This window comes from Rhinolophus sinicus, chromosome 14, assembly GCF_057876585.1.
Source record: "Rhinolophus sinicus isolate RSI-liver-muscle chromosome 14, RSI-T2T, whole genome shotgun sequence".
Lineage (NCBI taxonomy): Eukaryota > Metazoa > Chordata > Mammalia > Chiroptera > Rhinolophidae > Rhinolophus > Rhinolophus sinicus.
This window is the reverse complement of record NC_142514.1, coordinates 124369661-124393086: the sequence shown is the minus strand read 5'-3', so window position 1 is coordinate 124393086 and position 23426 is coordinate 124369661. Positions and strand designations below refer to the sequence as shown.

General features: G+C 34.7%; 1 protein-coding gene across 1 annotated transcript in view; it reads left to right on the top strand.

Moving 5' to 3' along the window:
* The window catches only part of DEUP1 (deuterosome assembly protein 1), a 69289-nt gene that overhangs the window by 42580 nt on the left and 3283 nt on the right, over positions 1–23426 (top strand). Inside the window, exons 9-13 of the mRNA XM_019737506.3 lie at positions 1007–1112; positions 7276–7473; positions 9017–9103; positions 16987–17183; positions 22957–23071. Coding sequence (XP_019593065.2) covers positions 1007–1112; positions 7276–7473; positions 9017–9103; positions 16987–17183; positions 22957–23071 — 703 coding nt within the window. The remainder of the gene's footprint in view (positions 1–1006; positions 1113–7275; positions 7474–9016; positions 9104–16986; positions 17184–22956; positions 23072–23426) is intronic.

The following is a 23426-nucleotide window of genomic DNA, read 5'->3' as shown; positions in this document are numbered from 1 at the left end:
ATCCTATTTTTCATATAAATGTGGTTCTATCCTTTGTGTTATTTTGGTTTCTTTTATTCGGACTTTGTTTTTTCTTTATAATTGTATTAAGGTGAAGCAGCCCAGACTACAGAGCGTAGACGAAGAACAGTTTAATAGTAGTAGCATTGTTATGTTTTTATTCCTTATCAGAACCTTTCCCAATAATGCTAAGATTTTGTTAGCCTTTTCCTTATTTGGGTTGTCAAAGCACCTTGGGCTGTAATGTTCTGACAGTTATTAAAAATAACTCCAACACTGGACTCTAACAGATTAGTCAAGCAATAAACAGCATTCTGTTTTCTTTGCCTGGTTACCTTTATTTTTGTTTTAATGATTTTTATTTTACCAACTTCCTTGTTGTGGAAATGCACATTAGCTGCTTAAACTTCTCCAAACTTCCTGTGGAAATTGTACTTTTTATACTAGTTTTTCCTGCTTTTACTCTCTGGTATCCATATGTGGTTGCAATTCCATTTTATAAATTGAACAGCCAAAGAATAGATGTAGTTGAGCTCTCTCTGGGTAGACTGTCAGATTCAATCATTTTGGTACACTTTTATGAAGTGGTTGCTCCCCTCAGATTTCCCCTGACATAGTTCCTTTCCATGATATAGAAGCAAGTCAGGTGTATTTCCTTTTTTAATGGGTTCCCAAGCTATTTTGTTACAGGAAACAGTCTTTTTTTTCTTATCCAAAAATCTTATCTACATATGCAAACCCAGTACTCTGCTAAATTTTAATGTATAATTGAAATTCCATACTAATTGCTACCTTTTGTACCCCCCCCCAGCTAAAAACATTTACACTTAGTTAAATATGTAAATATTTATGGTATCTGAATGTGTTAGAACTTGCAATTTCTGTAACTAGAAATGTTTCCAACAAATGAATAATCTATCTTTGCAACCTACAATAGTTTAAATTAACAATATAATACTAAAATTTATCCAGTTTAAACTCCATTTTTACTCATTTAAATTTGTAGACATGAATCATCTTATTCACTTTCTATTAATGAATCAGAAAAGAAAAGGAAAGAGCTGTTTTCAGTAACCCCAGATCAACCAAATCAAGAAAAAGAACTGAGTAAGGTATGGAAAATAATGAGCTCCCTTCTTCCAGGCAGATCTGACGTCTTTAAATACAAAGGGTGGTGGGGAATCGTCCTTCTCACTCCTTTCTTTTTCCTTCTATATTTTCTCCTAAGATAATAATCTACCAAGTTGCTAAGACTGACATTCTTCTGTGTGATGTTATAAACACAAATCTTAGGTCATCACTCTGTCACTGGGAGGTTGCCCGTGAATCGTGGAGGGCCTGTGCCTCCTGAGAAGTAGCTTATAGCAACAAGTAAGAGAGCACAGAGTTGGGTGCTCAACCAAGTTAGGCGCATAAACATAGGGAAGTTGCTTATTCAAGTTGCTCAGGGTCTTCATTTCTAGGATGGGGATGGGATAATAACCTACCTCATAAGGTTGTGATGAGGATTACATGATCTAATAATAGCTGCTACTTAAATAGCACTTTCTCTGTGCCGGGAGCTGTTTTAAGGGCTTCACAGATCCTAATTCATTTATTCCTCACAGCCATCTTACAAAGGTAGGTAATTTTCCCCAATGTGACACAGCTAATAAGTGGTAGAGGCCAGATTTGAATCCCGGCAATCTGGTGCCAGAATTCATACTCTTCCCTTAAGTTAAAATCCATAAAATAAGGCATGCAACGTGCTTAGAACAGGGCCTACCTAGCTCAGAGGCAGCACCTAGCAAAAGTTAGCTGCTATTGTTCTTGGTTATACCCACATTTTGTCACTGACCACAGCACATATGTCAGGTACTATGCCAGGAGCTCAGAATATTAGAATGAATAAGACCTGGGCACTGTTCTTCTCAACCCTATAGTTCTCAACTCTCCTACAAAAAATATACTCTTCTCCCTCTAGTAAAATCCAGGAGTGGCTTTCTTTCCATGAGTTTATCATGGCTACTACTCACTCCTTTGGTCTTTAGGTTAGAGGATCACACAGAATATCCAATGCTCTATAATCTAAAAATTGTTAAAAGTAGTGTTACCGGAGAGTGAGGCCTTCTCGGAGCGATGTCCAGGCTTGCCTCTCACACCGGGGATCGAACCTGGGCAGAGTCCGGGCTAGATTCCCAGACCAGGGGTTGAACCCTGGCCTTCGAGCAAAACTGGGAATCTTAGCCGCTCTGGAGGCCAGAGGAAGGGCCCTCTTCGGCGCAGTGTCCAGGTTCTTGGGGTCTCGAGCAAAGAATTGAACGAGATACCGAGGTAGTGAAAGAGCAGCTTATTAGAAGAAAAAGTACACTCCAAAGGATTTGGAGTGGGCCCCAGAGCAAAAAGCAAGGCTCAAAAAGCCCAAAGGCCCAAAGGTGGCATCATTAGGAGAGAAAATACTCTCCAAAGGGTTTGGAGCAGGCCCCCAGATAAAGGGAGGCTCAAGACTCAAAGGTACTGACCGGCAAGGACTTGGAGTTTTTATCCTTTTTGTTCTCTAGAAGGGGCTGTTCCTTTCAGGGCCACTTGATTGACACCTGTGATGGAAAACAGGCTATTACCTCATTTTTCCAGATTGTGCATGTTCCTTCCCAGAATTCAATCTGTTATAATGAACTTGCGGGCTTATGTATGATATTATAATGATGGTATAATGAGGCCCAGGTGAAATGAGGGTCCTTGTGCCTTTACTGCTCAGGTCTGAGTGATTGATTTAATCTAGTTGGGTATTTTGTACCCATTTGTTCCTCATGGGGGTAGATAATTACAATGAAAAGGGTAAGTTTTGTTCAGAGAGGGGAGGTCTTCTGGGCGGTCACAGCCTGTGGGTTGCATTGGATGTGCAGGAATGCAGAAACCCAATGTCTGTCTCTAACTGCCTGACTTGTTTTCCCCTTGAGAGATGTGATCCCCGTAAAATCTCTACGGGAGCTTGAGGAACAGGAGGTCATTTCTTCTACATCTGCTTCTAGTTGGGCAGGGGTGTAGAGCTGTCCCTAGCTATTGGGGGATTCATGGAACTCTTGCCCTATCTAATCTTAGGTGAGAGGAAGGGGTCTCGAGATCCACCTGGAAGACCGTGTTGACTTCTTTGGGACTGGTAATCTTGCTGGGGGATCATCTGTATCCCCAAAGCCCCTGAATGAGGAAAAATAGATTTTAATTAATAAATGTCTTAAAGAGCAGTACTCAAAGCTATTGATGCAGGGTGGCTACGTGATGGAAAGTCTGTCAGCTCTTATGGAGCCTGTGGCCATTCAACTGGTCACTCAGGTGGTGTCAGGTGTCCAGGAGCTGGGCCCAGAATGGGTTGGAAAGAACATTAGGCTTCAATGATTACAATCAACAAATATAAATCACAAGTTTTAGGGTAATTATTTAAAGCAGGGGGTAGGAGATAAGAAAGTGGGGAAAAGAAAATTTAAGAAAAAGGGAATTTAAAATTTCTCTAGGAAAAACTTAAAGTTTTTTACTGGGGGGGAGGGAGAGCTATTCACTTGGCCCATATCATTTCCCCCTGTTGCATATGTTATGTAGATTTAAGTTGGAGCCAGGACTGGATGCAAAAACTCTCCCAAGTCACAGGGTCAGCACTGGGGTGAAGCATTGAAATTGGTCTGCATAATAAGTGTAGAGGAAGCAGAATCATCAAAGAAAGAAGAGAAAGCTTTCAAAAAGACCAGAGATCCAAATGAAAAGGAAACTTAAAATCTCTATAGTGAGGGGGCTTGCCGATATCAATAGGAAAAGCCTAGGCATGACTTCCAATTAGCATCTAGTGTCCACCACAGTACCTGACACACAAGTGAAAATAAATATTTAGAGAAGGAATTAATTAATATTTAAGACTAAGTTCTCCCATAATTGCCTAGGGTCCTAAATTCAGCTGTTGTTTGTGTAAACTGAACAAACATTTGTTAAGCATCTAGTAGGACTACAGCTATTCTGCTTATTTCTGTAGGAAATACAATAATGTGAAAGGCAAATCCTGTTTCCCAAAGAGTTGACTGTCAGGTAACTATTAAATGTTGAAAAGATGTTATGAATTAATTATCATTTTCCTTATATTTTTCATATAATCCCATGAAGCTGATTTTATTGATATTTAAAAATACAACTTTAACTCTCTACTGTCTCCAGTGAATGTATTATCATAAAATGATGGTTAAAGCCACCTAAAATATAGTTACACTATTTTTAAGCTCATAGATTTAGATAGAGTAATAAAACTTTGAGTAATATAAGGAATGTACTGATTTTGCAGTTTTGATATTGAAGGAGAGAATACAAGGCACAAATCTCTTTATAGGCTCTTAGAGACCTCTACATAATGCATTGCAGTGCAGAAAAGGTAACAAATGAATTGTGCATAAATAGCTGTAGCTTCCAGGAAGTGTTTGTGGAGACCATTTTCATTCTCTTGTAGTAAAACCAACAAGAGCCATGTATTATGAATCTTCTTTTTTCAACATAAAATTATTTTTAGTCATTTATTTGTGATAAAATTGACATTTTTAATAAAGCCAAAAGTCATTTAGAGCTAGGTAAATTAATCTCATTTAGAAAGCTTTGCAGTATAGCATGTTGTTTTAATAACTAAATGTTGTGAAAATAATAAAAATACTCCATTTTCACAATAGCATATTCATTTTTTTACATTTTAACATGTAAACTACACCTCAAGGATACAAGCAGAATCCAAACTGGAACCAATTAGAGGAAAACCCAGTAGTTTCATCAAATAAATTGTAAGAAAACAAAATTCTAGAAAGACGATTGGAGATGAAAGGAAACTTGTAATACTGTCCTCAGGGTGAGGATATTTGTACTCCACTTGCCTAATCTCATTTTTAGCTCTGAGGAGCTGAATAACTTAGGCTCAGTCAGTTCCCTGTCTTGTGAGTCTTGATTTTTCCTTTCTATTTGTTAAATTATGCGGTTAGACCGTGTGATTTCTAAGGTCATGTCCAACTCTGGAATTCTGAAAGTGTTAGTAATAAGAATAGAATCAGATGAGGGGTTGGTGTATGATGCCTGAGGATGGATCACATTTGTCTGCTGGAAAATGCATACTTTCCATGTTAGGTCATCCCACTCTAGCTTTTTCCAATGTGTAAACCACCTTCTAGGGCTCTGCTCATAGCGGTTACATAGCACAGTGTGTAAGGCTCTAGAATCAGATGGCCTGTCACCAGGAATGTGACTGTGAGCAGTTATGTACCTTCATTTTCTAATCTGCAAAATAAAGAGGTATGTGGAGATTAAATGAGATGATGTATGTAAAGTATTAGAACACACACAATCACATATGAAAAAGAGAGGCTTAAAAAGATAAGATCAAGTTGTAATGTGTGGCTCATATTTAGATCTCAGTTCAAATAAACAAACTTAAAAAATATTCATTATATGTCTGATACAATTTTAAATTTGAGTACTGCCTGGGTATTCAGTGATATTGAGGCATTAATATTTTTAAGACATTTTGTGGTATTCTGGCTACGTTAAAAAAAGAGAGAGATGTTAAAAGAGAGAGAAAGAGAGAGAGAGAGAGAGAGAGAGAGAGAGAGAGAGAGAGAATGAGCATGCCCTTAGTCTGTTAGAGATATATTCTGAAATGTTTAAATATAAAATGAAAAAACAAAAAGTCAATTTTAAAAGTAAATGCCCTGGGGTAAATTCATATAAATTGTTTTGTTGGTGGCCTCTGTCTAACTCTCCAGACTTATTTCTTATAACACTCCAGTCCCAGCTGCTCGAAACTCCTTTTGGTTCACTGAGTGTGCATTCATCCCTGTGCCGTGGCTGCATTCCTTGCGTGGGAGCCTTTCTCCATCTCTGTCTTCCATCTGGCTTCCATTTGTCCTTCAATATCCAGTCTGATGGCCCCTCCTCTGAGAATACTATCCTGACAGCCCCAGGCTGGGTTAAGTACCCCTCCACTACATACCACCCCCACTACACACCGCTGACATCAGTTGCTATGCTGTGTTGTAACTATTCCTTTTCCTGTTTCCTCCAGTGGACTGTGAGTGTTTTGAGATCAGTGATTGTGTACTTTATCTCAAAGCCTAAGAATTAGAGACAGTGAATGATTTCTAGAAAGATGGTGTATAAAAGGCTGGACTAAGACAGTAGTGGTAGGAATGGAGAGTAGGTGCAAGATTTAAGAGACTGAAACAGAAGAGACAGAATTTGCTGCCTGACTGGATTTGGGGAGATGAGGGCGGGGAGGAGCCAAGGTGATCCCAAGGCTTCTGACATGGCAGGCTTGGCTAAGGTGCAGAATATGAGACTCCACAGGCTTACAGAAAGGCGGTGATACGTTTTCATGGACACAGTAAGTTTGAAATTTATTACACATATAACATGACTCTGAAAAAATATGGTGTTTAGTCACAAAAAATACAGCACAATTTAGTCCAAAATAATCACTGAATTTAAAGCCAAGAGTCCTATGTCCTAGTTCTAGCTCTGCCAGTTAATAACTTTATGACTTTGAGCAAGTCACCTAACCTCTCTAAGCCAATTTTTTTTTCTCCCCCCAAAAATGCTTGGTCCATCAGCCTTTGAGTTTTAGGCCAAATACTCTTCCACCACACACTCCGGAGTGGTTGTCCAATGGGTATAAGGTTCACTTGTACGAGATGAGTAAGTTCTAGAAACTGGTGCACAATACCTTACAGGTAACAGTAGGGTATTGTGCACCTAAAAATGTCTTAAGAGGGTAGATCTCATGTTAAATATTCTTACTACCAAAAACAATCTTTAAATGACCAAGGGACACAGGAACTTTTGGAGGTAATGGATACAATTATTACCTTGATTGTGGTGATAGTAACACGAGTGTATGTCTAAACTCACAAAATTGGGTACATTAATTATGTGCAGTTTTCTTGTATACCAATTTTATTTCAGTAAAGCCCAGGGGAAATGCTTGATAATACATTCTCCACCTCCCTGTTAAAGTAGCTATTAAAGTAGCATCAGTAGTAGGTGATGATTTGCATACAGGAGAAAACAGAAGAAATAAAAATTTGAAATTGGATCGAAAAAGTAAATGAATCATTATTATATGTATCTGGTTTTAATTTAGAATTGATAAGAAAGAGAGGGTAAAGTGGGGCCTGCCAACGTTTTAAGATAGGCTAGGAGGACTGAACGTGGCCAATAAAAGCTTTAAGCGGCTTTTCTAAATAAAAGGATTTGTTAACGTTGTCTGGAATATATCCGCTACAGATAAGAAGCCAGCTCTATCAGGAAGAAGAGCACCATAGCTCTGAGCAGGAAAGAATGAGGAATGAAATCTCTGACCTAACAGAGGAGCTTCATCAGAAGGAGATCACTATAGCAACTATCATGAAGAAAGCTGCCTTTCTGGAGAGACAGTTAAAAATGGAGTTAGAAATAAAAGAAAAAATGTTAGCAAAACAACAGGTATGCCAGCGAGCAGGACAGCACCTGTCGCGGTCACTCTCCTGCTCCGTGCAGACAGTAGCCTTCATCATCAACTCATAAGAGCATTGCATTTCTTGGTGTTACTTCTAAGACTAGCATCACAGAAACGCTTTGTGGAGTCACACAAAACCTTTATAGGAAAATGCAAAGTGTCATCAAAAAAGAACCAGGGAAATAAGTGACAGTGCAAAATGATCTCATTCAATCTCATCTTAACATATTCTTGTGACCCATAGTTTGCTCACCTCCCACAGTATGCTCTAGTCAAAGGTTTCCTCCTGAATTTGAATTCCTCCCTTTTATTAACATTTTTGTCTGTTTAAAACACCTCTATTCTAGTCTTTCCTGGATACCTCCCTTCCCCATTTTATATATTTATTTTAGGGTTTTAAAAAAACAGATGTTGAAACATTTACTGAACATTGACTCAATGCACAGCATGGTTCAAAACAGCAATTATAACATTCTACTGTTAAAACACTGCAAGTCCCTTGTAAACCCTCCTTCCCTCGCTTGTTCGCTCCCTCCATCCCTCCCTTCCTATTTATTTTGAAATTCCCTTATCCTTTATTCATCATCAAATTGAAACCCCAAATCTAGAGGATTTGAGAGCACTATTCAATAACTTTCTAAGCATTTGAGGGTCACCTTCAGAAATAACATGGCTATTTAAATCCTGTTTATTAGAAACACAAGAAAAGGATCAGCCTTTGCCAAATTACATGCCTTAAACTGTGGTTAATTTGTGCAATACACAAGAAAATAGCATAGATGGGATAGTAGCATTGCTTGTATCTGTACAGGAAAGGATATTTTACACGTTAACAGCGATCTGGGGTAGTTGGATTATGAATTTTTATTTTCACCTTTATATTCTTATATATTTTTAGATTTTTGTCAAGGAGAATATATTTAGTAATTTACAAAAGTAAGTCTTTTTAAGGGAAGCGTTTATATAAAAATGAGCCTAGATAAATAAAAGGGCAGATACTATGTCAGAGTACTGTCAAGTACAAGAAATCAGGGGGAAAAATAAATTAGGAGACGAAACGAAGGAATCACCAAAAAAAAAAAAAAAAAAAGGGAATTTGGCAGAAATAACAGAAAGAACAAAATTAAACACGAAAGTAATATTTGCATATTGTAAAATATTAACTAAGTAGTGAAGAAATTTAATGGACAGTTATTCAAACATGTTTTCAAAATTGTGATTTTTCTGGTGATAATTAGCATACAATAGAAAATAGAAGTGAGAAAAGGAATTTAGGAATTGGAAAGAAAAAAGTAAATGAATCATTATTGTATCTGTTTTTAGTTTAGCACTGATCAGAAAAGTGTGGCCTACCAAAAACAGGAGAACTAAATGAGACTACCTGATTAATGATAGTCATGCCTAAGAAGTATTTCCCTTCACTACACTTAGAAAATCTTTAATTAACCAAATAAATTTAATTATAATAGAATTGTGAGCTTTTATTATGAATTTTACATTCACTTTTATCTATTACTAATCTCCTTTCAGGTCTCAGATATGAGATACAAAGCTGTCAGAACTGAAAACACACATCTAAAAGGAATGATGGGAGATTTAGACCCCGCACGGTACATGGTAATATGCTGAAATAATTCAGTAAATTGAATAGATTACTTAGTTGGTCAGAATTTACCCAGATGTTCTATACTGAGCACTTCCTACCGGGTGGCAAATTATCTTGCACATGGATAGAACTTACTTTTATCTTCAGGTTAAACATTTGAATTTCTGGTTTACTCCCATGTTCTTTTCTTGGATTGGGCTCAGTTCTGATCAGTTCCTCACACATGCTGCTTCCTTGTTTTGCTCTTTCTGTTGCCTCTGAAATCTTACATATTACGTGGCCTGACTCACGTGTCAACCTTTCCCTTCATGAAGCCGCCGCTGAAACTCCAGAGTGAATTGTTCCATCCATACTCGGTTTGTATTTTAATCTGACTTGTTTTGTAGCGTCTTACTTCCTCACTGGATGGTGAACAGGGACCATGTCTTACACCTCACAGCATCAGGGGTATAGTAAATGTTCAGTGAATGTTGGCTGAATAAAAAGATTGATAAATAAATGAATGGCTGAGGATTGACCTTGTGGTTTTAACAAACCAGTGTCTCCACAGGTTTATATAAGGCAACATAAATGGGCTCGATGCCTTTCAACTGTTAAATGTAACATTTGAGGGTTGGTTTTTAATATGTAAATATGAGAACATTTATTTATTGAACTAATGAAATACCATTGTTACTTGTTTACTGTTTATTTGCTCTGAGAGAAAATTCTGAAATAAAATAATTTTTCACCATTCAGGAAATGGAGAGGATAAGAATATGGTAATTGCTTAATCTGGCCTCAGTTTCCTCAGCTGTGAAGTAAATAAGGAGGTTGGTTTCGGCATTCCCGATGGTCCCTTCTTAAGCCATGATATGTATTTCTGCAATAGGATGTGCTTGTTCCCATGAGAGTCCACATTCTAGCATCTAAGAGTAAAAGCATTCTGGAAGAATTCTGCCTTCTTCTTTGGGCCTGGTTATGTCCTATGACTGGAGTACTACAGATGGATAAATAGTAAAGTATACATGGTTTTCCTGTCTGTTACATAAAATCTGGCTGACATCTAGGACTTTGATTTCCAAACACTGGACACACAGAAAGTTAAATTGGATCCTGCCCCCATGAATATCCTTTTTTTCTCTCACAAAATGGTTTTATGTTATTTTTTTAAAAGTCTATCTGAATGTTTTTAGGTGTGTATTCTGTGTCATCACAGCCCCCACTGACCCTGCTTCACTTTGAGTCTTGAAGGCATTTGGCTTTATTCATTTATTTGTGTTTGTTTTTTCAAGAAATAAAACACATAAGATGTGTAAAGAAGAAACTAAGTAACCCTACTTTGGACTCCAGGCCTGCTTTGGACTCCAGAGAATCCAGCACTAACACACTAGTGTGTAGCATCCTACAACTTTTCCTTTGTTCGTGCATACATATACAGGGGATGAGCTGAGTGTTCTTTTACAGAAATAAATGCATACTATATACTTTATTTATATACTTTAGAAGTATTTATATACTTCTAAACTGCCTTTGACTATATATCATGGACATTTCTACAAGGAGATAGAAAAACATCTTTATTTTTCCTAATTTCTTAGGAAAAACTACATATGTATGTAAAATATATATAATTTTTAATAAATTTAATCATAACTTACATATTCATGATTTTAGTAGTCACTTCTTTTCTTGCTTCTCCCCTTCTCCTTTCCTCCATTTCTCTATGCCCCCTCATACCCTATCTACCAGATAACACATGTTAACTATTCAGTATGTATCACTTTGTACTTTTTCATATCTATGAATTCATATATGTATGAATATATATACATATACATATAAACATACATACACATATGTGTATGTAGTCATATACCTATTTAGGGGTTTTAACTTTTTTTAAAATTTAGATTACATTACACACACTTCTCCTGTTCTTGTTCACGCAACAATATCCTTTGCAGATCCTTACAAGTCAGCTGGTTTAGGTCTGTTTCATTCCATATAATGGATTAATAATATCCCATGATGTGACTGTATCAAAATTTATTCAACTATTTTTCAGAATTAATTTATTCATAATTAATTCAACTCTGTTTCTAGACTTTTACATAAATAAACAATACTGTAAAGTATATCTTAATATATGTATTTTGGAATAACTTCCTAAGAATGGAATTGCTGATTCAAAGGATGTGTATGTTTTAATTTTAAAACATTTGCTGTCAAATCATATTTCTACCTTTTTCTTTCATGCTTATTAGCAATACATGTCATTGCTTTTAAATTTTTGTCAGTCCGATGGGTGTAAAGTGATTTCTCAGTAGTACTTTAATTTGCATTTCCCTGACTACAGTGAGCATTTTTTGTATATTTATTTGGCAATGTATTATGAATTAGTTATAGTCTCTGCTCATTCTTCTGTTGAGCTGTCTTTTTCTTGTCAATTTATAACAGCACTTTTCTGAATTTGCTGTTTGTGATTTTATTTACGATACCTTTTGCCATACAAAGAGTTTTAAACTTTTGTCAAACATGTATATCTTTTTGTTTATAGCTCCTGAATTTCCTTCCTTGAATAACAAGGTTCTTCTAACTTCTAGACAATATATATAGTTTTTAGAGCTTCTTCGAAGATTTTCATGTTTTTCTTCTAAGTCTTTAATTCCTTCAATCGTAATTTTGCATGTGATAGAAAACAGGAACTCAATTTAAATTTTTATTTGAATGTGAAGCTCAATATATCCAGTTTCTCCTGGTAATTTCCTGTTGGATTCTATTTGGAATTGAATTAAGTTTATATATTAATTTTGAAAGAATTGGTATTTCTATGATAATATATTTTCCCATCCAAAAATATGACATGGCTTTCCATTTCTTCATATGTTATTTTATGCTTTTTAATAAGATCTTACAATTTTCTTTGTATAGATTCTATGCCTTTCTTTTTAAATTTATTCTCAAGTATTTTATAATTCTTGTCACTGTTGTAAGTGTATAGTTTTTCTTTATCTATATGTAAGAACTTATTGCTAATATACAGAGGGTGCCAAAAAACTGTATATACATTTTAAGAAAGGAAAAAACTATTAAAAATGTAATATTCAAGATATACCAATAACAAAAGATGAATACAAGTTTGACTTCTGCAATTACAAGAGGTGCTCAAAGTGGTTACCATCAGCGTCCAGACACTTCTGATTCCGGCAAACTATTGCTTGAGCAACATTGACCAAAGTGTCCACTTGTATACATTTTTTTGGCACCCCTGGTAGAAAAAAAGCCAAATTATTTTTAATTCTAGTAGGCATTTTACTAGAGGTTCTTGTTGTTTTGAGATATACAACAGTATCAACAAAGACAGTTGTATCTCTTCTTTTCTACTGTTCATATCATTTATGTTTGTCATACCGTATTTGCTAAAACCTCCAAGACAATGTTAAATAATAATGATTGCTGACAAATTCGTCTAATTCCTGATTTTAGATGAAATTGTTTTAAAGAGTTTTAGGATAATATTTGTTCTTGATTTATGGTCTTTATTATATCTTTCTATCCCTAATTTGTTTTAAATCCTGTTTAGGATAATATTTGTTCTTGATTTATGGTCTTTAGTATATCTTTCTATCCCTAATTTATTTAGAGTTAAGATTTGCTGCTGGATTTTATTAAATGCCTTTTCAGTGTATATGACATCATGTGGTTTTTGTTTATTAATTTGTTGAGATGTAATAGACTGTATTTGGCAGATTTCCTAATATTGACCCACCTCTGAATTCCTGGAATAAACCTTCTTGGTCATGTTATTCAGGAGCTAAGGTTGCCATAATCAAGTACCACAAACTGAGTGGCTTCGAACAACAAAAACTTAATGGACAGTTCTGGAAGCTAGAAGTTCTAAATCAAAGTGTCAGTAAGACCATGCTCCTTCTGAAACTTGTAAGGGAGGATTCTTCCTTTCCTCTCAATAGCTTCCAGTGGTTCGCCAGAAATCTTTGGCAATCCTTGGCTTATAAGGGGCATCATTCGTCTTCTGTCTTCACATGGCACTCTCCCTGTATCTCTATCTTCATATGGTTGTCTTCTTCCCGTTCTGTCATATCATCTTCCCTCCGCATGTGTCTGTCTCTGTGTCCAAATTTTCCTTTTTTAATAGAACACCTGTCATATTGGATTGGGACTTACCCCAATGACATCATTTTTACTTGATTACCTCTGTAAAGATCCTGTTTCCAAATAAGGTCACATTTTGAGGTACTAGAGGTTAGGACTTCAACATATCTTTTGGGGCGGCAGGGAGACAAAATTCAACTTGTAACAGTTATCTAATATTGTTGATATATTTACTGGATTCTTTGTGATATTTTATTTAGAAATTAAGATCTCTATGTATAAATGAGATTTGTATATTTTCCTTTGTTTAGAGTTCACAATCTATTATCTCATTTATCCATTTCAATTTGTTTCCTTATCAAAGGTAGTAATATCCTACCATTGTATTCATTTCTTCTATATTTTGTGTTTATGTTCCTTTCTTATTCCTAAATTTGTATAACTTAGCTGCCTATTTCTCTCTTTTTAAGTCTGGCACATGGGGGGATTATTTATTTTATTAGTATTTAAAAGTGTTGGCTTTTAGATGTGTTCATCTAGATTAGCTTTTATCTCCTCCATGAATTCGTCTCCATCTACTGTAGGCCCCATTTATTTCTCCTTTCTTTGACTTTCTTTAGTACTGTTAGTTACAAAAATTCAGCACTAAGTTTTGAATTGTCTTCTTTTATTTTTTTTTTAATTTTTAGTAGACTCGTTATTTAGCATTCAATTTAAAGAGTTCCTGAAGAAAACTCATTTGTTATGTGTTAAATTAATTACATAGTTAGATAATTAGATAGTTAATTCTTTCTGAAATAATTGGAATCAGTAAGTAAATATATAATTAAATAATTGGTGCTGAAATTCCACCTCAGGCAAAAAGAAACAAAATGTTTACATCGTTATTTTCAGGTCTTCTAAAATACGTGGTATTTGGATAGTATTAAAATAACTATTTTTTTCCTTTCTAGACAAGTAATACTGATCTTAAGGTAGGTCATTTCTAAATAACTAGAGTTTTGAGAACTTTTCTGCTTGACAGTGAAGTTCCCTGCTAATTTATATGGAGGGAAAGAAAATTTTTAAAGGCACCCACCAGTGGCAGGAATAGCAGCCCTACACTCAGTCATTACCCAGTGCGTGCTTGGGGCTATGGCAGCTCCCATTTTCCTCTGGAGAATGTGCTGATGGGAATAACCACCTGGTATGTTAGTTTTCCTCAGGTCTCACTGAGATTCTTAGAATAGTAACAGAACTAGTAAGAGGTTCTTAGCTCTGAAAAAGATGTTTTCCTTGGATTTGTGCAAAAACTTGACTGCATGGAGAAAAGTGAGGGATTTAGCTTTATTTTGCTCCTGGGAGCTAACAAAGAATCAAGTTTATCATAGTTTTTGTGATTCCATATTTACTTAGAACTGTAATTGTATTTATTAATTTTCTTTCATTTAAGGAAGGTGTCATAAAATCAGATTTAATCAGAGCTCAGAATTTATGGTAATTTTAAAGACTAATTTGCCTTTCACTATCCATAAAGTTTGCTAAATAATAGCATAATAAATTAGTACCCTCTCAAGTATCTAAAATATTCCTTTACATACTGAAAACAGCCTACTAACCATAAAACATGATTAAAGCCAGTCCTTCTGTAGAAATACTTTGTTGGCCTACCTATAATTGTTGAGTATAAATGAATTTAAAAGAAGTGCAAATATAAAATACTGTTATTCAGACATTTCATTAATTCAACTGGCTTCATGCTAGTGTGTCCCAGTAAACAGGCACCAGGAGGTTTTGCCATTTCAAGAATAAAGAAATGGATTAAAACAACGGAACCCTAAAATTTTGAAGAAAATTGAGATAATGGACCTATAAAATAACCTATCAGAAATAGAGGTAGAATTTAATCGATGTCTATTTTCATGATAACCATATAGTAGAGGATATACTCCTGAAGTTGCTAGAAAAGTATTTTTAAAAAAAACTTGAAAAGAGAGAGCCAAAAAAATATTGTTGTCAAGGAAAATGGAATATGTTTTTAAATATAAATTATGTAACTACATTAGCTGTGTAATTCTTCCAGGTCATGCTCGCAACACTGACTTAATTATGGTATATTTAGAAAATTGTGGGATTTTTTTTTAATCATTACTATCATTCTTAATTACTTCAACACTTGGTCAAAAATTCACAGGTAAAATCTAATTTTATAGGAAAAAGCTTGAATAAAATTGTAATTGAGCAGCAAACCATCAGGAATTATATATTTTGATTAGTAGATATCTTTTTAGGAGTAAAATTTTGACTCTTTTCCATGACCTTTTTCAACCATGTCTTTTCCTCATGTAGGGAAAAATTTTTATAAGACTCTTCTTCCTCCTTTATATGTATCACAAGTCAGCTCTGATTTTAGAATCAACCATCCTTTCTCTTTTATAGCACACTATAGATTACTCTTTTATCTGCTCTGGTATATCTCAGCTGAGCAAATGCTGAGACATACTAAAGGCTTAACAAGCAGAGAAATACCTCCAATGGACCTTTTCCAAAGGCACCTTAGTCAATAGACACATCAGCATCTAATCCTTCCTGTATTGTTTTGGGGGAGTTCGCCCTCCTGGAGCATTTCCTTTCATTCAAAAGTGAGACCTTTTTAAAGACTTACAGACTTCTATAATACATTAGGCAGTGAACAGAAAATGTAGGAAAAATGCTTGTCCTTTGAAACAAAAGGCAAAACCAACAGGTAACCATTTTTAATGCCTAAAATATATTGAATTTTAATGCCTAATATGTAGTGCCATAGAAATGTCACTCAAAGCCTTAAATTTAGGCACTTCAAAATGAAAGTTCTAAGCCATACTCTTCTATAGTCTTACAGGCTTTTAACCATAGAAATTTGGAGCTTCAAAATAAATATTTCATCTATGGTATGCTTTTTGTGCTAAAATACTACCCTTCTGACAGCATAGAACTATTGTTTAATCAGCAACTATATAATTCACAGATATTCAAATCATGGGACTAGAAATGACTATGTAGAGTCATAAAAAGCATTTTCATGTGAAAATATATTTTATTTTTAAAGACTTTATGAGAAGAAAAGTTTAGACTCTTCCTAGGAAACTTATTACAGCATTTACTTGAAACAGCATCAGAAATCTTGTTTCTTGCTCTAAATCTCTCATTTTGTGATTTAAACATGTTTCTTACTCTCTTCTGAAGACATATTAAAATTGGGGGGCCCAGACCAGATAGTAAAACTTTATCATGAATCTACATTGCTCAAAACTATGTGGTATTGGCACAATCTCAACTCTTAGATCATTGGTATAGAATGGTCCAGAATCAGACTCCAGTCTATGTGGATTTAGCATATATTTGGTAACATCACCCAACAGTGGGGAATCAACATATGATTTTCTATTATTTTAATCAGAAAAAAATTCTTTCAGATTGAAATGTATGTAGGTTCCATTATTAATCAACACTAGAAGGCATATCCTATAAACACAAGAACTCTCAACTCCAGCCAATTTGTTCTAGATACAGCGAATGCTAATGAGTGAATCTTCTCTGTATTGGAACATGGGCAATAGTGTATGCATTACTTTTATTGCGATGCATTCAGTGGCAGCCGTCACTGAGTATCTGTCATGAGGAGGTGAGGGTGGAAAAGGGCATTTGGGAGGTTCACAAGAATAGAGCCACATCACTTGACTCAAATGAAAGGGCCAACGTACAGGTCCAAATGCACAGAAAATACACATCACTTATAAGGAACAATTTTTTTTCAGTGATCGTTTATTTTATTCTGTAGAATATGAACTTCACTAACAGGGAACATTCAAGGCATACATCTATTAACAAATTGGAATATGAGAATGAAAGGCTCCGAAATGATCTTGCAAAACTTCATGCCAATGGAAAATCAGCATGGGCTAATCAAAACACCTATGAAGAAATGGGACAGTACGCCTATGAAAGCCAAATGAAAATGGAAAAAAATGAAGATAGGTATGCTGACTCCATTATATAAGGATATAAATGGATAAACATTTAATTAAAATTTATTTTAAATAATTCAAAATTGTAATTTTGTATCCTTTCTCTTCAGTTTAAATTTTACTTTATAGTGATAATGTAGTAGATACATTGCTTTATATGAAATTCTGTGTTGTCACTAAGCTTTTAAAATATAACAGTGAAATGGGTTGAGTGTTATAGAGAATTTTAATCGCTTCAGACCCTTCTTATTAGCTGATGTGGCATACAAAATACACAACTAAGTAATCTTATTTTTTGTGTCATAGGAATAGAAAAATTTGATTTTACTATGCTATGTATATTGTTCAAAAAAATAGAAAATATAGGCATTTCATGCTCACTTCTGACTTAACATCAAAAATCTGTACACTTTATACTGATATTCCAGCAGTGGCAACAAACTATTGGTTAATTCATAAGGAAAGGATCTATGAATGTGTAAGAGGTTGTCTCTGAGTGAAGAGAAGCATATGGGAAATCCATATCTACTGTCCACATTATCCCCATGCTCTTTAAAATGCCTTAGTTCAAAATTTAAGTAAACATATCAACCATAAAATTAGACTAATTTATTCAATTTTAATATTTATGGAGTCAAAACTGTCTCTGGAGGTTTTTCACTGTTTTCGTGAACTTGGAAAATGATCACTAAAACAAACAAGTTTCTTTTCTACAGGATCGCTCAGTGTTAATATGCTAATGTACATTCTGAGTTACCAAGAAGGGGGATAGTGTGTAACCTTCCCGAAACTTACTAGGTATCAGATTTATTAACACTCCATGTTACTGAAAAATATGAATTAATAGATCCAGACCCAACTTCAATACAACTTTTGCTTAGAAGCTCATAATACTTAGCATGAAAACCTTACATACTGTTTTCATATAAAATAATTAATTTTTACAACCTTGGGAAATTTACTTAACCTTTGTAACTCTCAACATCCCATCTGACAAACAGGGATAATAATTATAAGGTTTTTGTGAGGATAATAGGAGAAAACATATAGTTCCATGTAAAACATATAGTAGTTCCATCAATGTTAGCCATTATTATTGATATGACTACTAATTATTAGTATTTATAATAATATTAATACTCCGACAACTCACAGTGTCTAAAAAGTATGTTTTGGTGGATAGACAAATGTCTGAATCTGACATTTCCTCAAAGATAGTCCGGTAGGAGAGGAGTGATGCCAGGCTTATCTTTGTAACTAAGCATGCCCAGTTCTACAGGTACATAAATCCATAAATCTGTGGGACGTATTAAAAAAAATATGCCTGTTCAACATTCTTGTGGGTGTAGTACAGCTTTCTTCTACTTTCACTACCTCAGCCCTGTATGTATTAGAAGGATATATCTTAATCCGATGCAAGAAACAGCAACCACTCAAAAATACTAAATTAATAACCCCTCTTCAAGTGGTTAAAGAAGAAAATGAGAGAAGACTAGCTGCTACCTCCAAAAAACACCAGTGGAGGGGTGGGGGAAGCAGTACTACCAATGCTGTGAGGGAGGAAGGAAGTGGTCATTGAGAAAGTCATGGGCCAGTTCTCTGGTGAACATGCCCATGCTGACTGGCCAGTATAACTGAAAATCTGTCTAAAGGGGTCTAATCTTGGTTTTGGTGTAAGAATATATCAGGAGTGCCAAAAAAATGCATACAAGTGGACACTTTGCTCAACGTGGCTCAAGCAGTAGTTCGCCATAATCAAAGGTGTCTGGACGCTGATGGTAACCACTTTGAGCACCTCTTGTAATTACAGAAGTCAAACGTGACTTGTATTCATCTTTTGTTAACAATATATACTGAATATTACAATTTTAATAGTTTTTTTTGTTTTTCCTTTCTTAAAATGTGTATACATTTTTTTGGCACCCTCTGTCTTTTCTAATATAGAATAAACCCTTTACATACTGCTTCCCTACTCTATGGATTCATTTCTCTATGGGTCAAATCACAACTCCATGTCTATAGTTTTCTCATTGTAGGATGAAAGCAGGCGCCTAAATCCAGGGTCTTGTTACATATGCTAGTCCCTGGTCTGTATAGAGCACATTGTACAGAACATTGTTTCCTATTCTTGCTTGTTGGAAATAACTGTGAAAGCCTTAGACGAAGGTACCAGGTGTTCTTATTTAAATAAAAAGGCCGTTATTCTGCCTTTTATTATTTTTAAAAGGTATTTTATTGTTTGTATTGCCTCCCTTTTTCTCTTTGTTGGGCAGTACAGAATGTGGTAAAAGTACCTAACAAAAACAAGGCAGTAGGGGACAGAGAAAGCGGCATACCAGGTAAAGTGCTCAGCAGGAGATTACCTTAATAAGCAGTTTGGACTACTATTCCTGCTGCAAAGCCTGTGTCCTGCCAGTCTCGTTTGTTGCGAGTTTCATTAAATTTGTTTTAATACCTTGTCTGATTTCAGTGTTCTCCAGTGACCTGGTTTTTAAAAGAAACAGCATTTCAAATGTTCCGAATAAATTATTACCATGTAAAACCCACTGTGGAGAAGGAGTTGTTGAGATGCAAGGACACTGATCTCACCAGTAGAAAACTGTAAAGCACATATCTATTAAATTTAGCCAGTGAAAAACGAAATATTCTTTCTTTTCCCTCACAGCACAGCTCAGCAAAGTCAAATAGTAAAAGCTATATATATATATATATATATATATATATATATATATATATATATATACATATATATATATATATACATATACATATATACACACATATATGTATATATACATATATTAGGCAAAAAAATATGAAAATGCAGGAGTTATATTTACATATATCAATGGCGAATGCAAAAAGGTCTTATTAAACTATTTGAGAAAGGAAAAAAGCTCTTAGGTAAAAGTATATAAAGATAATGTTCCACAAAATTGTAAAGTCTGTAGTCTAATTTTTAGCCACTTCCTTCTTTTAACTAAGGAAGATTTGTATAATACATTGTTAAAATAGTATTTTATCTACTCAGAAGCAACTCAGTTTTTGTTGTTTTGCACTCCTGTTTGAAGTGATAAGAAACTTTTCATGGTCACCCACTTAAAATGTGAAGCATTTTAGGATATTCCAAAGGATTTGCTTTCCATTAAAAGAGTTATTTAGCACTTTAAAAAAATTACGAATGAGACGTAATTGAATTTGATGAAGATTTGCTGAATATTTTTATAGTTTTGTAAAGTTAGAGTTTTGAAATTTAGGATAATTTACAAGCTAATTTGTAGTGGTATCCAGAGCTATTAATATGCAACCAATTTTAATAACAAGCAATTGTGTAATAAATGGAGTTTTATCTCTATTTAAGATACATACTTAAAAGTGAATTTATGGTTTTAAAAGTCATATCATGTACTGGAAAGATTTTAGTAATCACAAACATTAATCATTAAAATTGCTTCAAGTCTAGTTAAAAAATTAAGTTTCTAATACTAAAAACCACAACATCAGCAGGTCTGTCATAACCACTCTTACAATAAACCCTGTCAAGGAACGAATAGTCAGTCATCTAAAAGTGAAAAGTAAGTTGAGAAAGTTTTATACCATGGTGTTACTCACAAGGAGTAAAAAAAAGTAGGCTGAAGAGTCCCAAGCCAGGAAATAATGAGTAGTTCATAGAATAGGGAGCATTACTTAGCGCATTAGAAGATGAGGCTGGAAGCCAGTGAATTAGCATAGTTGTGAAAAGATCCTGTTCCATGCCGAGGACATTATCCTATAGCCCGGGGAAATTTAATGGAGGGCCAGGATTGGATGTACATTCAGACAACTCTGAAAACTGTGCCAAGAGTTCACTCCAGTCTCAGGTGGGTAGAGTTCTCCCCAACAAAGCAATCAGATCCTGCTCTCCTGGCAAAAAGCAGGCAGGAACCTTGGAACAAGTCCTGTGGAAAAGATAACGGAACAGACCAGCTTGCGACGGGGTATTAAAAGCTTTCTGAAATAATTTTTAAGATGGCTTTTAAATTGATATACTTAGCATTTTACGCAAGGTGGTTTTATGAAGTATTTGAATAGCTGTATTCTAGAGAAAGAACTTGTCAGATATAAAGATGATCTAAAGCAAAAGTACTTCATAATGTAGTCTTTCCTTTCAATCTCTACATTTTATTGATCTTACAATAAAAAGAATGTTCCTATATAAATTTTAGTAATTAACACCATAAAACTGTACCTCTACATCCAAAGCAAAATGGATAATTGAGATAATTATTTATATAATTTAGGACAAATAATATTTTCCCTGAAATCTCTACCTAATTGAGATTACAGAGAGATATATATTTCTTGAATCATTTCTGTAATTATCTTACTTTTGTCACTGAGCTTTGAAGAATAGATGGTAGCCTCACTCAAATTAAAAGGTTCAGCTGAAGATTCTATGCAGATGTACTATGCAATTGTTATAATTCTATTTGAATTGTGGGATGTTTCATCTGATTGTGAACATCATAAACTATGTTATTTCAATTTAATTTGCTATTCTGTTTCCATGGTAATTATGGTTTGAGAGAATGCATTCAGAAAAAAAAAGATGTATTTCAAGATAAGTAAAAATGGAACACATGTTGTGTTTGTTTTTATGGACTAATTTACAGATGCCTCACTTAACTTTTATTGCTATTGGTATGCACAGCTTTGAAAACGTTTGCATAATAAGAAGCAAGTCTACATAGTCTTTGGATAAGACCAGAGAAAATAATGTAAATTTTTTGAACTATGAGAAATGAAAATATGAAGGCTTTGAAAAGAGTTAATCAATACCGGTGGAGAGTTTGAATTACTAGGAAAAATAAATAATTTTAAATTGAAGGGATTTTTATGTTTTCATGGTCTTTGATGATTTTGATTAAATTTAAACCCCAGTCTCATGAATTAATACTCCAAAGATATTTATTTGGTCCCAAACAGCCCATACTGCTAGGACCTTTTTTAAGTAAAATTTTAGGGTAAATTGGTTTGTTTCTTTGGTTTATTATTCATTTATTTAGTCAGCATACCAAAATTTAAAATCTCACTGATATGTTCATCAGTCTCATCTTCTACTCTGTATTTTAGCAGAAACAACAAATTCTGCACTATGCCTTGCATCCAAATTGTGGAGTTCACTTCTCATAACATTTTTTCATACATGAAAACGTTAACAGAAAGATAAAGTTACCTGCTCAAGGCCAACAGAGTGGAGGAGCTTAGGAGATGATGGAAATTCAAAACATGTTATAAACTCTTAGCTCCTAGAGGAATGAGAATTATTATTATACAAAGACTTGATGAAGCATTAAAAAAGAAAAGTATAACTCTGTTAAGAAAGCCAGTGAGGTTAAGTGAAATAGAGAACAGAAAAAAGAGTGTCTATTTAGAACTGTCAAAGGGCAGCATTGTTAGATATTTTGAAATTTTTCTCAAACCGGTTTCATGTTATTTAGTTAATTGGCAGAGATACAAAAGTAAAACACAGAGAGGGAAGCAATGTAAGCAGTCAAGATAGAATATTTTTAACAATTACTGTGCAAAGTTTTCTACTTCATTATTAATCATTCTAAGTCTTTTAAGTGGAGTAGAAATTATTCACCAGGAAAGTCATTTTCAACAAAATACCCAAATAACAAGCCCAAACACTTTTTTGTTGTTTTCTCCAAGTTAGACATCAGAGAAATTAAAATCCTTAGCTACATAAACAAACAGGTGTCCTTGGTATCAGCAGTGACAACCACTTCCTTCTCTTTTAGACTTAGCCAAGATTGTGAGCCAGAGAGAAGTGCAACGCCTCCATTGCCACCTCTGCCATTTCAAACCAAAGAAATGACAAGTCCTTTGATTAGTGATGAAGAAGCATACCCACTGGTGAGTTGTTAGATTTTGTTTTTCCTTTAAGGGGTGATTACTCCTACACTGATATGAGGTCAGACAATTAAGTTCGCAAAGTTGTTGCAACTATGTTGCTAACCTTTTTTGATATCAGAGGGGTTATTCATTATGAATTTGTACCAAGTGGACAAACAGTGAACCAAGTTTACTATTTGGAAGTACTGAAAAGGCTGCTTGAAAAAATTAGATGAAAACGACGTGAACTTTTCGCCAACAATTCATGGCTCTTGCATCACAACAACACACCAGCTCACATGGCACTGTCTGTGAGGGAGTTTTTAGCCAGTAAACAAGTAACTGTATTGGAACACCCTTCTGACTCACCTGATCT